This window comes from Haplochromis burtoni, unplaced genomic scaffold (genome assembly GCF_018398535.1).
Source record: "Haplochromis burtoni strain Fernald_Lab_line unplaced genomic scaffold, NCSU_Asbu1 Contig_360, whole genome shotgun sequence".
Classification (NCBI taxonomy): domain Eukaryota; kingdom Metazoa; phylum Chordata; class Actinopteri; order Cichliformes; family Cichlidae; genus Haplochromis; species Haplochromis burtoni.
This window is the reverse complement of record NW_024582721.1, coordinates 60,914-88,067: the sequence shown is the minus strand read 5'-3', so window position 1 is coordinate 88,067 and position 27,154 is coordinate 60,914. Positions and strand designations below refer to the sequence as shown.

At 40.6% G+C, this 27,154-nt stretch overlaps 1 protein-coding gene across 4 annotated transcripts in view; it reads left to right on the top strand.

Moving 5' to 3' along the window:
* pknox2 (pbx/knotted 1 homeobox 2) overlaps positions 1 to 24,196 on the top strand; it is a 118,031-nt gene extending 93,835 nt beyond the window's left edge. For all 4 annotated transcript variants that reach the window (XM_005943351.3, XM_005943352.3, XM_014340420.2 and 1 more), the window contains 8 exons: positions 4,062 to 4,233; positions 8,717 to 8,902; positions 9,091 to 9,226; positions 10,308 to 10,405; positions 18,230 to 18,349; positions 18,487 to 18,563; positions 20,076 to 20,254; positions 21,663 to 24,196. In XM_005943351.3, the coding sequence (XP_005943413.1) occupies positions 4,062 to 4,233; positions 8,717 to 8,902; positions 9,091 to 9,226; positions 10,308 to 10,405; positions 18,230 to 18,349; positions 18,487 to 18,563; positions 20,076 to 20,254; positions 21,663 to 21,925 (1,231 nt within the window). In that variant the 3' untranslated portion in view covers positions 21,926 to 24,196. The remainder of the gene's footprint in view (positions 1 to 4,061; positions 4,234 to 8,716; positions 8,903 to 9,090; positions 9,227 to 10,307; positions 10,406 to 18,229; positions 18,350 to 18,486; positions 18,564 to 20,075; positions 20,255 to 21,662) is intronic.
* Positions 24,197 to 27,154: the final 2,958 nt, after the last annotated feature.

Here is a 27,154-nt window from a genome sequence, read left to right as displayed (position 1 = left end):
CTGGTGCAAATTACTGACCTCTGTCATCATTTTAAGTGGGGGAACTTGCACAATCGGTGGCTGACTAAATACTTTTTTGCCCCACTGTAGGTGTGTAGCTAGCCACCGTGTACCACATCATTATATACCAGCTAGCTCAACTTCAGTAACCCTACAAACATCCCTGCTGTTTAGTTTCCTGTCATCGTTTATGTCAGAAGGGATAGCAGAGCTGTACGTTATAATTTTTTCAGAAATCCCTCAGTCAGAACATGGTATGTTATGTTTAGGTGGAAAGTAGTGAGCTAACTTCTAACTCATAAATTTCACAAATTTTGTTTTCATGGATACCTGGATTTTAAACTTAATTGTTACACCTGGTAGAGCAGCCACACTGATCATTTTATTAAAGATGAAAGAATTTAGACAGTTTGTAATTCTCAGTGATGCCGCAGTGTTCGTTTGACTTTCAGAGCTGAAGAGGAGTTTGGACCCAGAAATGGCTAATGACATCAGACTTACATACCTTTATCTTGGTATGTTCCACTAATCCATTCACTCAGACTTTCATGAAGAACAGTCCCATAATGTATTTTGTTGGTGAAACCGCAATCCTGAGTTCTATATTGAAAGTAAACAACAAACGACCACTAATTGACTCCAGAGGAACTCCATGTGGAGTGCCAGTTTTGTGTGATTCTCAATGGCAAATAGAAATACATTAAACATTTCCAGTATGAGGCTCCTTGGCTAAGGACACTGAATTCTAATTCTCAAGGGTTATTACTTTTCAACCAGTGATGGTTAAAAAACAAAACATTAACAACTTCACCTTTAAGGCCGAACGGTGTGTTTGTATATTTTTTCAGATTAAAACATAAATTAAATTGATCAGAATTTGCAAATTGTATTAGAACGGAGAGAAAATATTGAATACAGTCATTTTTACAATGATAGGAAAAGAAGGGAGAAAGTATAAAAGTAAACCAAAAGAAGCTAACACGGGAAGTATGATGGACTTATATAGACAGTGAATGAGTATAATTAAGTGCTTCTGTAAGTCATAGCAGTGAACCACTTTGCATATTAGCATCTCCTAAGTCAAATGCAACAATAACTAATCCCATTACTATTGTTTTACAACTTTATCTATAACATTGCTGATGATGCTTAAAATGAAAACTTTTTGTAACTTGCATATCTGTTATAAAGTTTCCTGAGTACTTGCTTGTTGTGGTATGAATCAAGAAAATACTAAAAATAAAATATTAGATGTCTCCACCCAAATTTTGCCACTTGTACCCAGAGGGACATCAACATTTACATCATTATGTGAAAGCTGATAGGATCTGTGATTGATATGTTTGCCTGTATGGTTTACAGTTGAATGGAATTAAAAAGTATACTGCATCAATTTTCATCATCATTGTGTCTTTATGAAACAAAACTTTATGCAATCAATATTAATTTAAAAGTTATACAGCCACATTCAGATTCTACATAAATGTGCTTAAATGTAAGAATGAAAGTTCTTCACTCCTAAATGTGGCTTTTAGCTCCAAGCAGTATTTATTATGCATGTAGTAAATACAAGACACCATCAATCAAATCAATGCCTTTTCGTATTTTAAAACAGTAAACGCATCACCATTCCCCCAAGCCTTCACATATATGTTGTACATTTAAAACCATGGAATATGAATATAAAATATGCCATGTGTAAGCAGCTTTTAGGATTGTATAATTAGCTACACAAAATTTTTGTTATAATCCATTTGTCTTCCCAAGTACCCCTGGAATCAAGGTGGGGCGAGTGGATGTGTTCAATAATGTAACATGTACTGTATACAGCAGCACACTATAGATCCTTGTACAGTATCCAAATGTCGTTCTCTGTGAAAGACAGAATGGAACAATTTAGATAACTCTCTGAAGCCCTGTGCCGTTACTGGACCATATCCTGTCCACTATAAGTACTTCACAGAGCTACCACACTGTTAAAAGTAGGACAAGGGCATTAGGAGTCCTTGGAGTACAGCTTATATTACAATATGTTTTAAATTCTTGTCCCTATTGACAAGTCTAATGTGTGCGTATGTGGTATCGAGTGGCAAATTGTTCACAGTACCATTGGCTAATTGCCATTTGAGTTAGTTGGCCATGAGCCCAGGTCACACTGCTGCATACATCCTTTTTGGGGTACATTTTAACATGACCTGAGATGCCATATAATTACCGTTTAACAGTGTAAACCTGTAAACTTCATCAAAGAGCACATCGCAGAAAACTGTTGTGGCCATGTAGCTTAGAAGAGAGGTTTGCAGACTGTAAACAGGAGCAGATATTGATTCGCCAACCTTCCAATTGATAGAAGACCTGCTCTAAGTATCCTCCGGTAAGATACTGAACCCCAAGTTGGTCTCTGATGCATTCATAGTGTGAACGTTAGAAAACACATATGTGTGAATGATGTAAGTTGTATAAAGTGCTTTGAATGCTCACTATATAAGAACCAGACTATTTAGTCTTTTGTAGAACCAGTTACAGATAGAAATGGAGGCTGAAATAAACCAAGCATGACTACTATCGCAATGATAGTAGTGATGTCCTCTGTTGAAGTGGAAGCTCTGCTTGGCTACGGTCAGGACAGACTTAGCTTTGACATCACTCTCGGGTTCTGCGCTTCTAGTTGCATTAGCGTTGTTTGTGCAGATTGCTAAATGCTTGCTCTTAGGGGGTCATGTGTTGGGTTGGGGGTTTCTCTGTATTATTGTATGGTCTTATAACAATATACAATATAACTAACCACTTAGCAATCTACAGTCTAATCAATCTAAAAGGATTTTACAGACTATTCTTACACAGAAAATGAATCACCTGTCCCATTGCAAAATATAGAAGACATATAAATCGCTTTAGCTTTTGCAGATCAAAGTTAAATTTTAGTGATTGAACAGGTATTCTTCTACAACATAGGTGCTACCAACAGGAAAAAAAAATCTAAAAATCCATATTTGTTACTGATGGACATTAGAGAAAGACAAAACTCGTGACTGAAAAACTTTAGACTCTCCTACGCTCCCTGCAGAGGTCTGAGGGATCTTTTAGAAATTGTAATGTTAATTTCTGGAGACTTGATTGGTCTCTTCTTACCCGTTGATGATAAACGAAAGTGACTTCCATGTCTCCTTTAGACAGTAAGCTTTAATGTTTAAAAGGTTACGGTGCTCCAATGTGCTGCCACCTCACCCTGGAGTAGCTATGAGCAAAGAAGCATGGGCATATCTTACTGAAAACTATTTTCCATTGGTGTGCCAAATTAATGCCTTACCTCTACTTGTTGCACACAGTTATCATTATGAAAACATTATGATTATGAAACATGAAAAACAATATGACGTTATGAAAAAGAACAATTTTCTAGTTGGGTTACACTTGGGCTCTATTCCAGGAAGTAGGAGTTGCCCTCAGCCCAGGGCTGTAGGTGTTACAACTGATAGTTGTCCGCATTCTGACTGGAAAACGTCTTTATCAAGATGTAAGATAAAGTGACTGAAATTAACACAAATTGAATTTTTCAATTGTATTATGCAGGTGCAAGTCGGTTCTAAAATTAAACCATGCTGCTGCAAAATAGCAGAAGCACTTTGTTTAAAGTTAAAGGTCAAAGATTTTGCAAGGTCCATTCCTGTTAAAAGGGAGTTTTTCCATTCCACTATAACCATATGTTTGCTCAAAGGGGGTTGTTTATTTGTTGGGGGTTTCGCTTTATTATCATAGGATCTTTATCTTACAATATAAAGTGCCTTGTGGTGATTGTTGGTATGATTTGGCATTATATAGGTTAAATTGAGTTGAAATTTGATTGAATGATGGACTAAGTGAAGATTAGAGTTGTTTTTTTATGTAGTTAAGACATCCTTAACAACTAGAGTGGTAGAAAAGAGAGTCTCTTCAGCACTGACCTCACCTTCAAGCGATTATATTGATCTTTATAGAAAGATTCTGTTCACAGCAGAAAAGATAATATTAACAATTTTAGAAACTGACACCTACTGTGCCTCTTTATCTTTTTTCCTCAGGCATCCATTGTTTCCCCTGCTAGCATTGCTGTTTGAGAAATGTGAACAGGCCACACAGGGATCTGAATGCATCACGTCAGCCAGCTTTGATGTGGACATAGAAAACTTTGTGCACCAGCAGGAACGAGAACATAAACCCTTCTTTAGCGAAGATCCAGAATTGGACAACTTGGTAAGTCAACATATCACATGTGTTAAATCAAATTAACACACAGCATAACTGTGTATACAGTAATTTACAAAAGTTTTGCGCCATCCTTCATTTCTGCAAAATAGTGGTAAAATAGTGAATGTCTACAGCTATCTCTGAAAGATGGTGGAGGTACTGACATGGTTTAGGGTTGAATTTTGGTAAGTGTTGTTAGGGATCCTGTCATAACTGATTTAATTATGAATGCAGAAACAATCTCATCAAATTTTGATCCACCATGCAATACTGTCTGGAAAGTGTCTGATTGAGAACAGCTTCATTTTTAGCATGAGATGATGTGTAACTTTGAGGTTTATACAGTACTGGGGGAAAAAGAGAAGACACCGTGGAATGGCATCAGTCATGAATCGGTGTCCTCTGAATTCAGACCTCAACATTACTGAAGCAGTGCATGAAGAATAACTTTAGAACCTGGGGAACAATTCCTTAAGTACAAGAAAGTTAGCCAAAGACTGTCGAAAAATAAAGGTTGTCATTCTAAATATTAATTTTCAAGCTCACTATACTATTTGTACAGACTCTATTTTTGCCTTATACACTGTAAATGGTAAATGACCTGTATTTGTATAGCACTTTACGTAGTCCCTAAGGACCCCAAAGTGCTTTACACTACATTCACCCATTCACTCACACATTCACACACTGGTGATGGCAAGCTACATTGTAGCCACAGCTGCCCTGGGGTGCACTGACAGAGGTGAGGCTGCCGGACACTGGCGCCAATGGGCCCTCTGACCACCACCAGTAGGCAACGGGTGAAGTGTCTTGCCGAATGGTTGTCTGTCCCTATGTGTTAGCCCTGCGACAGACTGGCGACCTGTCCAGGGTGTACCCCACCTCTCGCCCTAGCTGGGATAGGCTCCAGCGCCCCCCACGACCCTGAAAAGGATAAACGGAAGCGAATGGATGGATGGATATATTTATGTATTTTACATTGCTGATCCAGATGATGATCCAGGTCCAGATCCAATAGAATGTATAAAGTAGGCTGTTGGAGTATCTGATAAACTTTTCTCAGTTGATGTTGAACTTTTTAGATACAAATAATGGTGTTATCCTGTTAAACTAACACAGTGTTTTAACATTGCAGACTAATGTTAAGGTTCTATTATTAGCCAGTTGCTAGCTGCTATTTTAATGATAACAGATGGCTAAGGTTGCTATCAGGTAATTGCTAATAGTTGAAAAAGCTAACATTAGTGTATATGCTGGTCAAACTTTAATATTGTTCAAATGGGAGCTTTAGTGACCTCTCAAAATTTCTCACAAAGTGTTATTGTGAGAAACAGCTCCTAATGAGGGGAAGGTCAGTGTGCCTGCTGTGTGAAGTTGCGTGTCTGAAGATGGCACTGTTGGTACCGATGCTCTTTTAAATGAATATGTAACAGTAATTAATACGTAATGCAGTAATTTCTACTGTTTTTTTTACCTTCTGAGTACAGTTTTTTTTATTATCCTTAATAAGTACATGAGCTATTTTACCTTTTTAGCCACAGCTGCCTTTTATATTTTTATATACAACTATAACTGCAGTAGCCCTAAGAGGTCATACACTGCATGTACTGCAACTTCAGGAAACACCAGCAAATGGAAAGATGCTCACAATAAAGGTTGAATAAAGAACAATGGAAGTAAAAAGAAAAAAAAACTCTTAAAAAAGTTCAGAAAACTCAACAGAGGTGATTTAAAGAAGAGAAAAATGAAAAACCTATAATAAACATACAGCTACAATTATTATATGAACCATGCAACAGAACACACATTAACTGGAACCTTTTCTCCCTCACACACCGAAGAGTCCTCCACTTCTTTTAAGAATACTTTAGTTTGTCACTTCCACAGCTATTCTGTCTTGTTGTGTTTTGTATGCTTTTGTATGAATAGACTGTGAATATATTTTTGAATTCACCCTTTTCTTTTCCTTTTAAACAGAGTGCAGACTGATGCCATAACCAAGGTTATTTTTATTTAACTAAAACTAAACTAAAAACTTTTTATTTAACTCAAATAAAACTAGAACTAAATGAAATGATTTTGTGAAATATAAAAATAAAGAGAAAAAATTCTCTTTCTCTTTTTTTTGTTAGTTTGGTAAAAATTGTATTACAGCTTGCCTGATGAGGCATTAATGGGTGTGTTAACTGAGACTTTGGATGTTTACAAGACTGAGTCAACAACTTTAAAAAAAATGTATTCGAAGGCCTCTACTGATTTTTCTAAATCATACAATAAAATTTAAAGACTCAAACTAATACTAAAACTAATAAAAAACTTCACTAAAATTAAGCATTTTCAAGCAATTACTGCCTGTCTTCCTACTGGCGGCCAACTTTTCTGTTCCTGAACCTCTTTTTTGTAACATAAATCTTAACAGATGTGGCTCTGTGTCTGCATTGAATCCCATTTTTGCTATTCCCAAGTATTCAGTCCTTTTTAAAGTAATTTTCCCATCTTCTCTGTGCACAACAGTTAGAAATAATTATAAATTACGAGAAGGAGGAAGCTGATAATCTTCTATGACAAAAGGGGGGGAGGAGTTGAAGCCAGACAGACACAAAGACACAGACAAGGAATTAGGAAAAAAGTGCACTCTTCTCATTACAGTACTTGCAGGCTGACAAGTGCTGAACAGTCAATTAACCCTGCATCTGTGTGTTTTATGAGGTAATGGGAATAGGCGTCTCTGCCAGAGGACACTAACTCTTCCATAGGGCAGTAATGCTACGCTGGGCCTGACTGGCTGTGATGAGGACAAGAGTTACTGGTCCCTTGATTAAGCAAGTGCAGTTTAATTAGCTGATTTATCTCCTCCTTGGCCAAGTGCTTTTCTGACCATTCTGTTGACCTTGGGTGGCAACTTTGAAGGTGTGCCATCTTGTATTACACAGAGTGAAGAAAAGCCAGGCAGCTGATGATATATATATATATTGTCAGTGATTCCTGTTGTCACTTCAGCCAAACCAACAAACCAAATTTCACTCAATGACAGATCATAACTTAGTAGAAAAACAACGCAAAACAAAAAACATGTTTCTCATTTCTTGTCAGTAGCTGTCAGCAGTTTATCCTTTAATAGGCTGTTCCTTAGCAACACAACTGCAACGAATTGGAGTTGTTAAATATTAGACACTGGTCTATTGAAAACTGTGTAAATGGCTTTCAAAGTCTTATACTTCTTATGGAACTTCTAAATATAATTATTTTCTTTATAAAGCATACAGTATTTCTACTTGCATAAATTAATATAACTATTTAAAAACAAAAATTTAGCTGGGTCGATATTATGAGTACCCTGAAAAACTAAGCACCAACCACCGTGCACTGCGCTGCAGTCATGCGCTTTAAATTTGTAATGCTGTAAAATCAAGTTAAACCCGAGGGTTATCTTCCAAATCATACACAGAAAAAAAACTTCAGCAAGGGTTTGAGCTGTCACCTGACAAGGAAAACAAAAAACAAACAAAATGAGTTCACAGTTGAGAAAATAGTTGCTCACAAAGGAAGAAATGGATATACAAACTTATCACAGCATTTCCAAGTGCCAAGGATTGGAGTGAGATGTGTCATCAAGAAATTACAGACCAAACATGACAGAGTTAGCAAGTGAAATAATTTAAAGAGTCTGAAAAGACAAATAGTGAGATGTGTATAAAGACCCCAAAACAACTGCCAAGACACTGGTGAATGACTTAACCAGGATATGTAATCTTAAAAGCACAGCCACTAGAACCCTGTATAGGAATGTACTGCAAAGTTGCAGACCGAGAAAAACTTAATCTTACAGCCAGAGTGCAGTATGCATGTCTTGGTAAAATTAGAAGAGCATGAAGAACATGGCAGCTTGTTAACTAATCTAAATAGAACTAAACCTTGACAGCCTTAACACATACACTTCACTCACACACTACTGTGATGATGATGATGCTTAATGTAAAAACATTTGTAGTCCACAGACATTGAGTGGAAAGGCTCCAGATGTTTTTTAAGTTTGTTTTACTGAATGTGATGCACTTCCCAAATGTTTATTGAGTCACTCAGGCCCCCGTGGGTCTTCCGTATTAAGGATTTTTTAATCTGTTACCTGGACTCTGTTTTAAAGACATTACCCAGCATTACGGATGGGTACCAGAAGTTAAATAATTACAACAAGAAACCAGAAGATTTGCATTTATTCCAAAATGTATTAATATATATATACGGATCAGTGATGCAGGTCAGTCAGCAGTCTGCATCTGTAAATACCATTACCAATGATTTTTGATTCTTTGTAACATAAATTGCAATAAAACCAAATGCCAGCAATATCCATGAGACCAACATCAAACGTATTCTTCTGTTCATGGTTGTTAACCTGGTGTTTTAAAGGTAAGGTGTTCGCTAAAAGTCATTAGTGTTTTAGAAGGTGAATGTGATCTGTTTCATATTTTGTCTTTGCTGCTCTCAGATGGTAAAGGCCATTCAGGTGTTGCGAATCCACCTACTCGAACTAGAGAAGGTCAATGAGCTTTGTAAGGACTTCTGCAACCGTTACATCACTTGTCTCAAGACCAAGATGCACAGCGACAACCTCCTCCGTAATGACCTCGGAGGGCCCTATTCTCCGTCACACACCAGTCTCAGCATGCAGCAGGTCAGTGATGGACCCACCGTGGAGCTTAGAGTTCCTTAATGGTACCTAGCGTAATAATGCAGTAATGTAGTGTTTCCCTTGATACGCCATTCATCAGCAGGTAAATTTTGCTGTTGGTTATCACACACAAGCAATAGCTTCCCCCCCCTTAGAGTTGCTCACCAGTGTTTCCCTCTGTTATCCCCCAGGAACTAATTCAGACCTCCTCTCCATCCATGACCTCTGTCTCCAGCTCTGTTAACCCTTCAGGGATTGTGGTGCCTGCTGGAGGGCTGCAACAGGGGAATGTCGCCATGACCACCATCAACTCTCAAGTGGTCTCGGGTAAGCGTGTCAATTCACATGAGCACTATAAAACAAAATTTGGCCTGACACTATCGACCTTTTTTTTCCATATGGCTCTATGACCCAATGTGTGAAGAAGAGGTGCTACAAAAATGTAAAACTCAGTGTAACTTATTCAGTAAACTACCACCTCTAAATAGGGTCTCCATAGATTTTGGGACAGTCAGTGACATACAGCTAATGATAAATAAATAAAATCGCATAGGTGGTTCTGTTGTTTTCTGCACACTTACCTGAGCCTTAGCCCAATCACTCTCAACACTTTCAAATAGTACTCCACATTTTCTCTCTCGTTCTGATCAGAGGAAATATTTGACACCAGCTATCCAAAGCACCATTTCCTGACTTTTAATAACTATCATATTCAAATGAATACTTTTCTTATTATTTGCATTGTGTTTATCAGTTTGACTTTGATCTTTTTTCTTTGCGTCATTTTGGGGTTATCATTATAAAGCATTTTCATATTATTAGTATAAAACTCAATTGTTTGTTGAGCATAATGACAAATAAAAATAGTCATTAGCATGCTTTTGATCAATCAGTGTACACGTATGTGGCCGTTTACTATTCCATTGCTATTATATACACATATCATTAGCTACATGTTTGTGGCTGTGTTTTGTATAGCTGGTATCAGAGGGTCATGATAAGTATCCATCACAGAGAGCTTGGCTGGCAGGTTCTTGTAATGTCAAGCCTGTACAGTGAAATGTTAATCCTGCCCTCTGGAAAACCCTTTTAACCCAAAATAAATCAATGTCTCTCCCTTTGATCACGACATACTGAAGAGCTCAAACAGACTGTGATAAGAGTGTCTTGATCAAGGCTAATTAAGCCAGCAGCAAAAACACACTCCTCCTTCTCCTTGTTCTCTGTGTTTTTTTTTCTGGGTTAAAGGGCAGTAATGCACTTTGAATTTATCATTTAGTCTCTTGTTTGCTGTGTGTTTGATTGCAAGGCTGACAAGCAGTTAATAAGCTCTGGTGCTAGTGTAGGATCTGGCTTCTAGTAGCTGCTGAAGACACTTGATACTCATGGCAGCAAATTATCCCCTCAGGTGGGACCCTGTACCAGCCAGTTGCCATGGTGACATCGCAAGGGCAAGTGTTAACTCAGGCGCTGCCTCCGGGAACCATTCAGATCCAGAACTCACAGGTAAAGCTGTCTGAACCACAATGCTTTCTGGCCAACGTTGTCACTCCTCCTTGTGCCCTCACCACCTATGGTCTCAATTTGTTCTTTACATCTCTCAGACCTCCCCAGTGGGTCTTTTCATTGTCTGTCTGAACATAGCCTCCTGCTGCTAAACAAAATAGAAATTGTTTATTCCCCTGATGTTTGGGGAGCCTTTGTGATACCATGCCACTGCAGATGAATATCAGTTAAAGACAAATTTGTGGATGATGTGATTTAGGTAGATACAAGAAATAAATCTCGGATCTCATACAAAAGACTAATTCATTTAGTCATTCATTTTTCATTGTTCAAAAACCTTTTGTTAAAAACAAAAAGTACAGGACATTTGAGATGTGAACAGAACAGAAGTAAAATATTTCAGAATTTTTATGAACAGGAAATATTAGGATCACAAATGTTTTATTGCCAAAAGATTTAGAAACTCGTATGAATGACTGAATTTTTTTTTTTATTGCACAGGGACAGATTTCTGGTTTTAGTATTTTAGTTCAATTTAGATTGTCAAAAAGCTTCTGGAATTGTTTAGAATAGCTGGGACATTTGCTGTATGCCTGCTCTGTGACTGTTGGTTTGTTGTAAATATGAGGATACTTATTTTAGAAAATCATTACTCTGAAGGCAACAGAACCTTCAAAGGAAGGGTCTGTTGACTCACAAGTGAATGCCAAAAAGTGAACAGATGATCCACACAGTAATAGTGATGAATATCATATGGAATATTAACACTGAAGCTTGCTGTTATGCACAGTAAATAACATAAGAATAATGCGGACAATGTGTCAAATTAGTTAGCCAAACTGTATGTTTAGGACAAAACGCCTTGTAATTAATAGATGAAGTATTTTAGACAAGAAGGGCTCGTGCAAATGTATATTATAGGTTCCCTTATGTTTGTGTTAGGGATATCTTATTTTTTAGCCTTATTTAAAATGTATTATCTAAAAAGTTGTTTTTTTACCCTGATGATTTTTTAAATTGTTTTAAAATTTGCCAGAGCTTTAGCCTCTTTCAACTCTTCTGTGTGCACCTTGGAAGTCAGTTTAGTCTACAAGTCACAAAACACTTATTATCTACCTCACATTGAATCAGTAATGTGATAATTGCAGATTTCTACAAGTTGGAACACCTTGAGAAATTGTTCAAGTGTGAAACAATTGTACAAGTTCCACAACCATACCCAAATGCAAATGCCTAAATGTACTGAGTTGCTGCCACTGAGTGTATGGCTGACTAGATATTTGCTTTAACAAGTTAACAATGATTTCTCTTTTTAGTCTCTGTCAGTACCCTCACCGTAGCATTTGAATCAACAAATCATTCTGAGAAAGGAGTATCCTAACAGTAATATATTACTGTTCTTAAATTCAGGGCAACAATTAGAGAACACTCAAAGAGAGAAAACAGGCAAGGCCTGAAGGCAAAATAACAAAATGGTTTCAAGAAAAGTATCAAAATAAGACAGAACATAATGACAACTACAAAAATAGACACGGAAGCACATAATATACAAGAAAAAATACAGAGAGGCACAAGAAATTAACCAAAGTAGTCATAAACAAAGCAGACAGTATCATAGTATTACTACTACTACTAAAGCCACTGACTATGACGTATATAAAAGACTAGGACATTCAGTATTAGGTTCTTTAGTAGCCTTCAGTATCAGCCTTCCTACAAGCTGGCAAATTACTCATACTGTATAACATTTTGTCTTTCTCTAAGACTTTTAAAGTAGTCATTATATAGGCAAAAATACTTTATCATCATAATTTTACTGTAGGAGTGATACCCAGGGACTAATTTTTGAGTGGTTTAGGTAGGAGAGGACTATCACCTTTTCAAACCTTTATGACTTTTCTTTTGTTGTGTAGCGCCTCATCTCTGTTTGGGAAGGAGTACAAAGGCTCCTCTAAAGCATAGAGTATCAGGTACTTGAACCCTTCCTATGTCTATGTACAAGATACAGTCACAACAAAGACTTAAGACACCAACAGCTGAAGAACAGACAAAATATATTGGATGAAAGTTGGATGAACATAAAAACATGAACAAAAAAATGTGGTTTCTTAATAAATTGTGTGTCTGGCATTAGCGGTAATCTAACCTTGATTGTGATTTCATAGCATAACTATTACAGAAAATAGAGTTGTGGGTGTAAGAGGCTATATATCGATCTGTATGAACAGCAGTTTAATTATTACAAATTCATTGTGTTTGGAATTTAAGGTTTACTTTAACAATCTCCACCCACTCTGTTGTTGGGGAGATTTCAAACAAATTTATGACAAAGAACGGCTCCATGCTGGAACCAAGGCTCCAAGCAGAGCCAATCAACAGGCTGTACACTTGCCTTTTCTGAATGGGGGGAAAAGAAAAGAAATGGGGCAGAGAAATTTAACAGTGTTCTGTGTTGGTTTGAAGAGTGGCTCAGTTTCATGTAATTCTGTGACAGTAACAGTGACCCAGCTGGTGCTGAGTTCTACATGCGTGCTGGGAATTGAACACAGCCCCTTCGCCACTTTGCCGACAAGCCCCGAGTAATCACACTCTGAGGCTCGGTGCTGCCAATTAATTTAACCTCGCTTTCTCCTGGAACACACACACTCCCAGGACAGAAGGAGCCACGTGACACACAGCTGCAACTGTAATGAGTCTTGTTTTGTGTTGGGAGAATGAGGGGGGATCTGTGTGAATGTCTATTTATGGGCATTATGTGGGTTGTAGGTGGGTGAGGGTCAGCATCTCCGTGTCTGTGGATTCTTTCCACACTATTCTGCGTGGAACCTAATAATAGTGGGGCATAATGATTTTCCTCCAACAAAATATACAACTTACATGAAACTAGAGGACCAATGAGAGGACCTAGTCAGGAGGATTTAACCCATGGGGGTGTTAGATTTATTAATAGAAAAAAACAAGCAATGTCCCATTTGTATACAAAATATACTCTGTCTTGGGGACTGAAACGGCTCCAAATAGTAGGAATGAATGATACTAGGAAAATGGTTGGTTGATTTCTTGGCACTGACTGAGCTTTTAGGCACAGTCCACAAGATTTGAATAGGGTTAGGTCAGGGTTTGGGGCAGGCCATTCCAGAAATTTAATGTTAGCTACTGCATGTATTTCAAAACCAGTTTTGATCTTTAGGATTATTGTTCTATTAGAAAAGCCAACTGTGCCCAAGTTTCAACCATCCAACTGTTCATTTGGGGTGAAGTTTAGAATTTGGAGGTAGTCCTAGAACTTCATTATTCAATGTAGCACTGTGCAATGTAGCACTAGCAGCAAAATAGCTCCAGAGCAATGATCAATTATTTTTGCTCTGGGGATGCTTTCAGTTCATGGCATACTTGGGCATTAATGGGTTTTGTGTTATTTCTGAACATCCTAGCCAATTTCCTCTCATTTGATAGATCTAAATAATTTGTATTAATAACTTAATGACTCCAGGAGGCCTTCCAACTTGTGTAAATCTACAATTCTTTATTTATTGCTGTCAAATAAATCCCCCCAAATGACCTTGGCCTTGTTAAGTTAAAATAGACTGTAGAACCCTGAGCTCCTCTTCATGAATCGCTACCTTATCGTGGTGGAGGGGTTTGTGTGTCCCGGGGATCCCAGGGGCTATGTTGTCTGGGGGCTTTTGCCCCCTGGTAGGGTCTCCCATGGCAAATTGGTCCTGGGTGAGGGACCAGACAAAGAGCGATTCAGAAGACCCTTATGAGAAAACATCGAGGGAACAGTTTACCCTGCCCGGGATAGGGTTACCGGGGCCCCGCCCTGGAGCCAGGCCCGGGGAGGGTGCCCGAGGGCGAGCGTCTGGTGGCCGGGCCTTAGTCCATGGGGCCCGGCCGGGCACAGCCCGAAGAGGAGACATGGGCCCATCCTCCCGCAGGCCCACCACCCGCAGGAGGCGCCATAGGGGTCGGGTGCATTGTGTGCCGGGTGGCGGCCAGGAGCGGAGGCCCTGGCGGACTGACCCCCGGCTGCCAAGACTGGCAATAGGGACATGGAATGTCACCTCTCTGGTGGGGAAGGAGCCTGAGTTAGTGCGTGAGGTTGAGAGGTACCGGCTAGATATAGTCGGGCTCACCTCTACGCATGGCTTGGGCTCTGGAACCAGTCTCCTGGAGAGGGGCTGGACTCTGTCTCAGTCTGGAGTTGCCCCTGGTGAGAGGCGGCGGGCTGGGGTGGGTATTCTAATATCCCCTCGGCTTGCTGCCGGTACGTTGGGGTTTTTCCCGGTGGATGAGAGGGTTTGTTCCCTGCGCCTTAGGGTCGGGGAACGGGTCCTGACTGTCATCTGCGCTTATGCGCCAAGTGGCAGTTCAGAGTACCCAGCCTTCTTAGAGTCCCTGGGTGGGGTGCTGGAAGGTGCTCCACCTGGAGACTCTGTTGTCCTACTGGGAGACTTCAATGCTCACGTAGGTAATGACAGCGAGACCTGGAGGGGCGTGATTGGGAGGAACGGCCTCCCTGATCTGAACCCGAGTGGTGTTTTGTTATTGGACTTCTGTGCAAATCACAGTTTGGCCATAACGAACACCTTGTTCGAACATAAGAGTGTCCATAAGTGCACGTGGCACCAGGACGCTCTAGACCGCAGACGATGATCGATTTTGTAATCGTATCACCAGACCTGCGACCATATGTTCTGGACACTTGGGTAAAGAGAGGGGCTGAGCTGTCAACTGATCACCACCTGGTGGTGAGTTGGATCAGGTGGTGCGGGAGGACGGTGGACAGACCTGGTGCACCTAAACCCGTAGTGAGGGTGTGCTGGGAACGCATAGCAGAGGCTGCAGTCCGCGAGATCTTCAACGCACACCTCCGGCAGAGCTGGGGACATTGAGTCCCCATTGCCGAAGCTGCTGCATTGAGCTGTGGCTGCAAGGTGGTTGGTGCCTGCCGTGGTGGTAATCCCCAAACGAAATGGTGGACACCAGAGGTGAGGGGAGCCACCAGGCTGAAGAAGGAGTCCTATCGGGCTTGGTTAGCCTGTGGTACTGGAAAGGAGAGTTTGTCCGCTAGTCGAACCTTGGATACAGGAGGAACAATGTGGTTTTCGTCCTGGTCGCGGAACACTGGACCAGCTCTTTATCCTCTCAAGGATACTTGAGGGTGCATGGGAGTTTGCCCAACCAGTCTACATGTGTTTTGTGGACTTGGAGAAGGCATTCGACCGTGTCCCTCGGGGTGTCCTGTGGGAGGTGCTGCGGGAGTATGGGGTGTCTGGCCCATTGTTACGGGCCATTCGATCCTTATACAACCGTTGCAAGAGCTTGGTTCGCATTGCCGGCAATAAGTCGGACTTGTTCCCGGTGGGTGATGGGCTCCGCCAGGGCTGCCCTTTGTCACCGATTCTGTTCATAATTTTTATGGACAGGATTTATAGGCGCAGCCAAGGGGTGGAGGGCTTTCACTTTGGTGGTCTCAGAATCTCATCTCTGCTTTTCACGGATGATGTGGTTCTGTTGGCTTCATCGGGTGAAGGCCTCCAGCTCACACTGGAATGGTTCGCAGCCGAGTGTGAAGCAGCGGGAATGAGGATCAGCACCTCCAAATCTGAGGCCAAGTTGTTAGGATGCCTGGGTCGTTGACCCAGGGTTGTTGAGTTTATTATATTATTTATAATTTCTAGTCTTTGGTTTCTTTGAGTTCTGTCTTATGGTTTATGTCTCTGTCTTCTCTAGTTGCTCTGTCTCCCCTGTCAGCTGTATCCCCTTGTCTAGTTCGCGTCTCTGTGTATCCTTAGTTGCTATATCCCCGTTTCCAGTCAGTGTCTGTGTCTGCCCTGGTCCCACGTCTCTGTTCCCTCTGTTGCAGTGCGTGTGAGTCTGTGTCTTTAGTTCAGTCTGTGTCATGTTTACTGTTTTATTTTGAAGGTCCTTGTCTGAGGTGAATGTATCTGGTTTTGCTTCCCCTTGTCTCGTTAGGCCTAATTTGCCCCAGCTGTGTTTCCCTCCTGTTACCCATTCCCTGATTGCTCCCTCTGTGTATTTAAGCCCTGTGTTTCTCTGTGTCTGTGTCGCGATCTACCGTTTACCTAGCTGTGTGTTCTGTCAGTTTTCCGATGTAAGTTTATTTTGATTTTTTCCCCCAGTTATGTTATATTTGAGTTTAACATTAAAGCTGTTTTTAGTTCACATCTGTCTCCGGAGTCTGCACCTTGGGTCCTATTCCTGTCTGCACACAGCCACTCATAACATGGTTCTCAGCCAGAAAAGGGTGGAGTGCCAACTCCGGGTCGGGGATGAGTTCCTGCCCCAAGTGGAGGAGTTCAAGTATCTCGGGGTCTTTTTCGCGAGTGATGGGAGAAGGGAGCCGGAGATCGACAGACAGATTGGTGCGGCGGCTGCAGTGATGCGGACGCTGCACCGGTCTGTCGTGGTGAAGAGGGAGCTGAGTGTAAAAGCAAAGCTCTCAATTTACCGGTCGATCTACGTCCCTACCCTCACCTATGGCCACGAGCTGTGGGTAGTGACCGAAAAAACGAGATCGCGGATACAAGCGGCGGAAATGAGCTTCCTCCGAAGGGTGGCTGGCCTCTCCCTTAGAGATGGGGTGAGAAGTTCGGCCATCCGGGAGGGGCTCAGAGTAGAGCCGCTGCTCCTCCACATCGAAAGGAGCCAGCTGAGGTGGTTCGGGCATCTGACAAGGATGCCTCCTGGGCGCCTCCTGTGGTTGGTGTTCTGGGCATGTCCCACCGAGAGGAGGCCCCCGGGGCAGACCCAGGACACGCTGGAGAGATTATATCTCTCGGTTGGCCTTGGTGTTCCCCCAGATAAGCTGGAGGAGGTGGCTGGGGAGAGGGAGGTCTGGGCTTCTCTGCTTAGGCTGCTGCCCCCGCGACCCGGCCCCGGATTAAGCGGATGAAGATGGATGGAACCCTGAGCACCACTTTTTAAGATTTAAGTGAATGTATGTAAATGTTTGAGCTAAATATTGAATACTTGTTTTTTATATGCTGTGCAATCATCCTGAAAAAACCCCCCAAAAAAATAAAAAATAAAACAGTTCAAAGAAATTATTAAAAAGCCCCAAATTACCACGGGGGGGAAAAAAAAGAAAAAATACAAAACAATATAAGTCATGCTTTAATTAGAAATAGTGAATTATTTATCATTAATTAGAACATAATAATGAAGAATATCACTAGATGTTTTCCCTTTACTATCTAATAAGCCATGTGCAAACTTTATCTTAAGCATGAGTGTGATAAAAATGATTTCTTCGCCAAATAGCAAACCTAAATGTTCTTACAACAGTTAAAAATATTTGCAGTTAGTTGTCTCAGCCAGACATGAACTCACATACTCACACACATCCATATGCAGGCTGTCAAAGACTGTCAATAGTCTGAGAGCATCTCGTCCTTCAGCACTCACACTCCAAACAGTAACATCTGAATAATGATTTCTCACTGAACACAAAGGCTGGTGTACTACAGGTCAACACCAATGAAAATCCAAGCAAACACAGGCCCACTCTGCATCAGCGTCACTCTAGCTCACCGACACCAAACTGTGAAACTCAAAGTCCAAGCACCACACATATAACAGACTAGTCACGGGTACTGCTTCTTTATATTTTAAGTATCATTACTCAAATTCAGTTACCATGGTGACACTTGAGGAGGTGTTTCTGCCCTTGCCATAGGAAAAAAAAAAGGTAATTGGTAGTCTGAGTTTGTTTCCGTGGCAACAATAACTAAGCCCTATGGTCTTTTCCCTTTTTTCTTTTCTTCCTCTTTCTTTCCTTTCTGTTGTCTGTGAATAAAGGTAAATGTGGACCTGTCCTCCTTGTTGGACAGTGAAGACAAGAAGTCTAAGAATAAGAGGGGAGTCCTGCCCAAACACGCCACCAACATCATGCGCTCCTGGCTCTTCCAGCATCTCATGGTGAGACGCAGGCAGACATTTACACTGTGTTTGAGTGCAAGACTTTTCAGTGTTTAACATAATTATGGTGCGGCACATTCCATTTTAACAGCTGGAAACTGCTTGAAAACTGAAATGTCGTTTCCTACTTCTTGCAGCACCCATATCCAACAGAAGATGAGAAAAGACAGATTGCAGCACAAACAAGTCTGACTCTCTTGCAAGTAAACAACTGGTAAGATTTTGTAATCCAAAAAAGGCCTCATGTGCATGTGTAAAAGCAAAACACGGCTTCATATTCTTATTTAAAAAAGTAAGACAAAGTTTTCTTTAGACATAGACATATACACTTTATTAATCCGACGCAAGGGAAATTCATTTGTGAAGATATTTTAGAGATATTTTAGAAAATTATTAATCGAAATAAATGAAAAATAGTGTACAAAAAAGCCAAAATGCTATTATATGCACACATTTATAGCTAAAATGCAGTGGAAGTGATAATGTATACATATGCATTTTTTAAACAGTATTTATCCTGTGTGGGTATTATATAGTCTGACTGCTGTCAGGATGAAGGACCTGTGACAGTGATCTGTCCTACTGCTGAGGGACCTGTTCAGGGTCCCCACAGTCTTTTAGAAGTATTGTCCATAATAGACATCAGTTTGACTAACATCCTCCTCTCACCCACTTCCTCTGTGGAGTCTAGCGCACTGGCTCTCTTCATCAGCGTTTTAATCCATGTACTGTTTCTCCCCAGCAGACAACCATATAAAAGCTTGGAGTAGCAATCACTGTGTCATAAAAGGTCCTACATACACTAAAAGACCTCAGCCTGCACATCAGATCGAACAAACTTTGGCCCTTCTTCTACAGAGCATGAATGTTAAGCTTTAAATTGAACTTGACTATGCTGGCATATCCGAGTACATCATTGATACAGTGGCACCATCTCCTGGTTGTATACACCAAGTACAGGTGGAACAACCTCTCCCTCTCTCTCTCCCTCTCTCTCTTCTTGTTTCTTGTGTTCCTTTTTCCTGATACTGCTACCACTTGGCATCGCTATATCTATCACTACAGCTGTCATTACCAGTGTGTCTGTATCTGGAAATCCCACAGGATCTTTGCTCAACCTTCTGAGATATAGAGGAGACCATACTCAGCACAAATGTACAACTATACAATGCCAGCCACTTAGTTATGGCATTTCATGTATACTCTACCTAGTAGTATCTTACAACCTGCTGTTATGTCCAGAATTGTCTCAGGAGCATCTTTACACCTCCACCTGGGGTCTTTTCTGGTGTGATAGACCCCAGCCTCTATGGATCTTGTGCTTAGAGCTTGTTCCTGTGCTGCCATGATTAGTGCTATCTTTCAGTCCAGCTTTCTCCACAAGTAGAATTTCACAGTGTCAGCCACTTCTAGCTTCCCATGGTACTGTGGAGGGTCCTGACTTTCAGTCTATCCTTAGAGAGAGAGAGAGAAAGAGAGAAAAAAATAATAAAGACAATTTGATATAAAAGTGCATTAAAATTTTTCATTAGGGTATGGTTTAATCAAATGATAACATTTTGAAGTGTTGATGGTCATATTCAATGTTTTGTATGTACTTGTTTTTCATTTTAAATCTCGGTACTTTTTAGTAGAACTAATTAGATATGTGAAAGACATGCAGAGTAATTAAGTTGGATTCATAGGTGTTACTTTTCCTAATATGACTTCTTTGGTCTTTTCACAGGTTCATCAATGCTCGTCGACGTATCCTTCAGCCTATGTTAGATGCCAGTAATCCTGACCCGGCTCCTAAAGCGAAGAAGATGAAGTCCCAGCATCGTCCAACACAGCGCTTTTGGCCCGACTCTATTGTGGCTGGTGTATTGCAGACGCACAGATCTCAGACAGGAAGCAACTCAGACAGTATGCCAACAGTTACATTTTCCAAGAAAAGCAAAGCAAACAGCTTTCTTTGGGCATTAAATAATCCTTTACTTTTTCATTTTTTCTTTAATGTCTTCTTGATTTTTGTTTTGTAAAGCACTTTGAGTGCTCCAAGAGAGTAGAAAAGTGCCATATAAGAACTATTTACCATTTACCAGCCATAGATGCTTACTTGTAATTTAAAGATCACAAATAGCTCTTTCTAGCTATACATGAACATTTAAAATTTTACATGTCATCTCTTAAAATACAGTTAAAATATAGTGTTTGGAAAAATATTTTTATACACAATCAATTATACTAGTAGAAACAGTAAAAACAAACAGCAGAAACACAGCAGCCGTCAACTGTGGCTGTTATGGGATACAGTCTAAATTTAATGTCTGTGATTTTGCTTGCTTGACTATGATGTGTTTGTCCTACAGTGATCACTATAGCTATGATATGTACTTGAATTTGGAGGGAATATTGATAAACGGTAAAATTGTACACATTGTACAAAAAAATAAACAAACTAAAAGCGTGTCTGCTTGAATCCAAACCACTAGGTGGCACTATTACCATTCTTTTGTTTAATTTTTTTTTTAGACTATCAGTTTATTTAAAAATGTGTCCTAAATCAATCAATAGCTCAGCCTGCACTCATGTGTACAAACAAGTCTCTTGGGAATAGTTTTCTTTTACTGCTACATGGTAGGTTGTAGACCTCAGTTACTTATGCAATTTGTTATCTCCTGTCACAGTACTGCAGCTGGTACGAGTATAGACAAGTAAAAGAAAGCTTCCCTACTGGAGTGCAAATATAGATAAAAGGCAGGGTAAGAATTAATTTCAGTGGCAGACAAAGTCTACGTAACGTTTTGCAAGGTAAAATTGATCAAACTGGTGTGTAGGATCCCATATGGAAAAGCAATAGAAAAAACTTATAAAAGACTTGCATAAGATTTGGCCTACTTCCTATAGTGAATCATATAAGGCTTATATAATTTACTCGTGAAAGTGGCCACTTTCTCATTACTTTCAGATATTGTTTTAGGAAGTATCCAAAACATACAAGTTTCATTTATATAATTTTTCAAGGGATCTTATATCTGTTGTCACTCTTGTATGCTTTTCATACAAGTTTCACACAAGACAGATACAAACTTTATAAGATTTATATATATCTTTTCCATATGGGATGGGGTTTTTTCAGGTGGCTCCCAAAATTGAGTCTCTGGCCCTGTAGCCACTCTGAATATTGGCTAAGTGAAATTTCCAAATAATACTGAAGCATGCACAGACTAATAAAAAGGTCTATCTTCCTCTGCCTACATTATTATTTTTTAAATGTATCTGTCACATTATAACCCCTCTTCTCCCTACCCTCTTTCTGGCCTCGCTTCAGACCCACTGAGTATGGACAGTCTCCAGTCACTATCCTCAGATTCAGCCACCCTGGCCATGCAGCAAGCCATGCTCGGAGCCGATGACTCAATGGACGGCACTGAGGAAGAGGATGAAGAGGAGGAGGAAGAGGAGGAGGAAGGCATAGAGGAGGATGATGAGGAAGAGGATGGAGAGGAGGAAGATGACAGGGGGAGGCAGCTGTCCAGCCAGGGAGTGGGAAGGAGAGATCTTAGCATGGAGCACAGAGAGGAACTGGAGTAGTCTGTCAGGGGCAACTGACAGACTTTATGAACGCTGATCTCAGTTGTGAACTTAATACAGCCTCATTGAAACTCAAATAGTACGCCTCTAATGCTGAGTGACTCTAGAGAGCATTTACGCACGTATTAGTTCTTTACCACAGACTCTAATCAAACACAATGACCATCATGTTTATAGGAAAAATATTAGTTTAATGCTGAATTGTGTTATTGCATTTTAACACAGTATGTTCCTATGTAGTGAACTCATGAACTTTCTGGAGAGTAGCACATTTTTATAGCTCTGGTTATTTATGGAGAGGAATGACACAGGAACTAAAAGGTTTGAAATTGAGTACGTTTAAAAGCAGCATTTAAAGATGTTTGGTGCTTTTACAGGAACTGATTCTTTTTTCTTTTTTTTAAACAACCAATGAGGAAAAGCATTACATGGATTAAAGAACTGAAAATCTCTTTTGACTGTATGTTTTAGCAACTACTTAATTGAATGTAATATTTTGTCATCTGAAATTAGTTACTAAAAGGGCTGCAGCCGTTTTTATCAGTTTTTTTTTTCATCTGAAAGTGCCCTTTATTTTCAATTGACAGACCACAGTTTCACTTTGCAGCTAATGTGTCATTTCACTTCCTAAAATAAGAGTGAGAAGACAAAATAAAGGAAAGGATGTGTGTGTAATACATTTCAAATATTTGTTGAAGTGACTGCTGGCTTCCACTCTGGGACATCATTCACACGTTTTAAATGACTCATAGGTTCTCAGGTTTAACAGCACTCTCATCTGACATGTTTCTTCCTCATGAGCAAAACACTTGACTTACTGCTGCCGCATGACTTTTACAACACTCTTGGTTTATTTTCTCTCTCCCCATGAGCAAAAACAGCTGTACTAAACCAGTGTATACTGACTGCACATATAGTATGTATATTGGACTTTTCCTATGTTTGTATTCTGGTGTTGAGGGTTTGCATATTTATTCAATTTTTTGTGTGTAGCTTCAGACTTCATGTTGTCCATGACATTTTCTGGATAAGGGTGTTGAAAAAGCAGGTGGCCATGCACATATGTACCTAACTCCAACCACCAACTCTTTGAAAACTACTTGCGTATTTCTATGACCATGATCAGTTCTGTCAGAGATCAAGAGCGTGCCGGTCATACAGACTCAACACTGAGAGAAATCACGCAGAGATGCCTAGTGACTTTGGAAAAAAATGTCATGTACTGACACTGACTTCTTTTTGATGGAAGACATTTTTGAGAAAAACATAAAAAAGGGAAGAGACTCAGTAGTAACCTATCTTTCCATTTTATGTGAAGGCTTTTAAAGAAGCTGTGAATCGATTTCAGCCCCCTGTTTTGTATTAAAACAAATGGAATCACTCATCTCTAATGTGAAGATGTCTAGAAAAAGAAAAAAACTGTTATATTGAATGTTCTGAGTGTTCATTGTGAAGTATGTTTCCTGTTATTCTTCTTTTTTTTTTTAAACTTTTTAAAAAGTTTTAAATGAATCTTCCAGAGCAAGCAACAGACTAGGGGAATATTTCTGTTTCATTTGTAAACTTTGTTGTTGTCATAATCTATTGTGTTTCAATAGATCACTTTTAATAATTAAACATGTAAAGGTACTGATTTTGACTCGTGGAAGTTCTGCATTTGTTTGAGCTGAGCAAACACATGCAGGGCTCTGACTTTTCATAGAGGGAGGCAGTTTGATTCATTAATATTTCGATACAATAACCTGTAAATCATTTTTACAAAAGAGAGTATAACATTTCTTCACCATCCTCACAATAATTTCCAGATTACAAATTTAGTAGTCTAATTATTGGTTAACTTCTCCCACTTGCCTGTCCTATCATGTATAGCCTTCCACCCACTCGTTATATCTCAAGCCTGTGATTTAACTCGCTGGAAAATGCCCACCCAAACGCTCGCCCACCTTCTCAGCCAGCTACCATAAACAAACCCACAATCTCCTGAATTGTGGCCTCTTTGAGTAAATCACTGTATTGCTTTTTTTTTTTTTTTTTTTTTTTGACATGGCTTATATATGTAATTGCCTTCCTGCATTGTTTTCAACCTCACCATAGAAGGTCAAACTCTAATTGCATCACTTAAATCTCTGTTATTGTTCACCTTTGTTACTCCACCTTTAGCCATATTTTATGGCACGAGAAATGTGAACTATAGCAGTCACATAGGACCTACTTAGCAGAGGTAACATGTAGTGAGATGATTAGCTACTTGACTTTTTTTTTTTTTTGAGGAAGCAATGGTCAAAATGCATGGGAGAGGAAATATGTGGGAGGGAAGACACAGCCATATTTACACAAGTGGTCTAATAAAAAAGTGCTTCAGACATTATAGCATTTGTTCAATAATTATTCTGCATGGAGTTCATGCGCAACACATTAGATGAGTACAATAGCCAGAGGTCTTTTCTGAACAGTGCAAATACCAATTTGAGAGCAAGTGGAATCAAATGTGAATGTAAGAATCTAGATAGATTCATTTGAATTTATCATAGAATGGATGGATATAGCTACAGTAGAAGTATTGCCTATATGTATATGTGGTGGAAGCCTATAACAGTCCATATATGCAAATCAATCATCCAATCAGGGTGTAATGGTAAATTGACTGATTCTTATATAGCACTTATATAGCACTTTTCTACTCTCTTGTAGTGGATTAGTATCTTGCCCAAGGATATTTGGCACACAGACTTGAGCAGCTAGGAATTGAACTGCTAACCTTCCAATGAGTAAATTACACATTCTCCTTCTCCATGGATAAATGAACCAGCTGCTAAGTGTTGGGCCTTTGCTAACCAAAAGCCCAAAAGTCCTGATCCCTAAGGTTCCCCAGAAGGGACCTGTCTCAGCACAACATGGAAGCTCCTGTCAGCCATCATAGTGGCTAAGTTGAACTGGCACATGGGTCAATACTAATACAGGGCACAGAAGAGAATTGGCAGAAATGCAAGAGGAGCAAAACATCAGCAACTGGTAGAGTGAGCAGTTGGTTGAGACTGTAAGACCAGACTGACCAACCTGTGCACTGCCTAGATTGACTACAAGAAAGCCTCAACTACAACTCAATGCACATACATGGATTCGGGAAAATTTAGAAGTATAGAAAATCAACAGGACTCTTAGAGTATCAGGATTTCAATTGGGATGTGGCAAACAACACTAGAGGTGGACTTCAAGCCAATAACACAAGTCACCATCAAATGACAAGGAACAAGGAAGTGCTCTACCCCCACTGTTGTTCTGCATAGGCCTCCCTCTTCAGTAAGATCATTAATAAGAATGGCTTAGATACCGACTACAGAATGGTGCATTTGTTAGCCACCTCCCTTACATGGCATGGAATATCAGATGCCAGACCACCTTAACTGGCTCCTTTCAATGTGGAAGGAGTAGCAGCTCTACTTATAGCCCCTACCAGATGGCTGAACTCCCCCATCCACCCTTCAGGGAAAACTCATTTCCACCTCTTGTATCCACAATCTCGTTCTTTTTGTCACTACCTAAAGCTGGTGACCATAGGTGACCAGCGCATAGATTTACTGGTAAGTCAAGAGCTTCACTTTTACCTTCAGCCCTCTCTTTACCATAATGGATAGGTCCAGCATCCACATCACTGCAGCTACAGCACCAATCCATCTAACAATCTCCCGGTCCCCTCTCCCCCCACTTGCAAACCCCAACAAACTCCTAGGGCAGCAACTTGTCCCTAACCTGGAGTGGGCACTCCACCCTTTTCCCACTGAGGACCATGGCCTCAGACTTGGAGGTGCCATCTCATTTCTGCCGCTTCACACTCGGCTGTGAACCACTCCAGTGAGCTGGAGGCCACCACCTGATTTGTGCTTTTTGCAGATGATGTGGTTCTGTAGAGGTGAGATTCTGAGACCACCCAAGTTCATCAAATTGTGTCACCAATTCTTCATAATTTTTATGAACAAAGGGCAGTCCTGGCAGAGTCCAACACCCACCGGGAACAAGTGTGGCTAATTACTTCCTATGTGTACCAAGCTCTTGCAACAGTTGTATAAGGATCCAATGGCTCGGAGCAACCGCCCTGACAGACACCTGTCGGTACCAACCACCATACTCCTGAAGCATCTCTCACAGAATTCTCCAACTGACATGGTCGAATGCCTACCCCAAGTCCACAAAACACATGTTGACTAGTTGGGCAAACTCCCATTCATGCTCAAGTACCCTCAAGAGGGTAAAGAGCTGATGCAGTGTTTTGCACCTACCCTCCTGTATCTGAGGTTCAAATAACGGGCGGGGAGACTAAGGAGTGTGATCCCCTTGTAGTTGAAGCACACGCCTCTGGCCCCACTTTGCGAAGAGGGGAACCACCAACCATAAGATACCGCCCTTGATCTCGACGCAACATTATAGAGGTGTGTCAACCTTGACAGGCTATAGCATCCAGCACCTTTAGGAACTCAGGGCAAACCTCATACACCAAAGAGTTATTTAACTTCTTCAGTGACCTCATCGCCGGTGATGGATGTGTTGTCCCCTTTGTCCCCAGACTTTGCTTTCCCTACAGAAGACGTGTCAGTGGGATCGAGGTCTTCAAAGTATTCCTTCCACTCCCTGACAATATCCTGAGTTGAATTAAGCAACGGTCCACCTGTACCATACATTGTGCAGGTAAAACACCGCTTTCCCCTCCTGAGTCACCTGAGGGTTTGCCAGAAACTCATCGACACAGTCCTACAGCCTTTTTCCATAGACTCTTTAAACTCCTCCCACACCCGAGTTTTTGCTTCAGCCACTGCTCAAGCCACGTTCCGCTTGGCCTGTTGGTACCAACCAGCTTTTGACCACGACTCAGAGTAAAAATGGTCCATTCATACTCAATGTCCCCATTCTCCCATGAAATGCAGTCTTAGCTCTGCTAAAGGTGGGAGTTGAAGATCTCACAGACCAAGGCCTCTACCAGACATTCCCAGTGCACCCTCAATATACATTTAGGTGAGCTAGGTCTGTCCAGCATCCTTCTCCACCACCTGATCCAACTCAGCCCCTTTCTTCACCGAGTATCCAGAACATACAGCCACCGGAACCATTCCTGAATGTACATGCAGGAGTCTCTAGGAGACTGGTCCCAGAATTATTCCACATCCCAGTCGCTACCCTCAGTAGCCAGGATCAGCCTGCCACGGTCTTCCCCCTTGGCTGCCGCCTGGCACACAC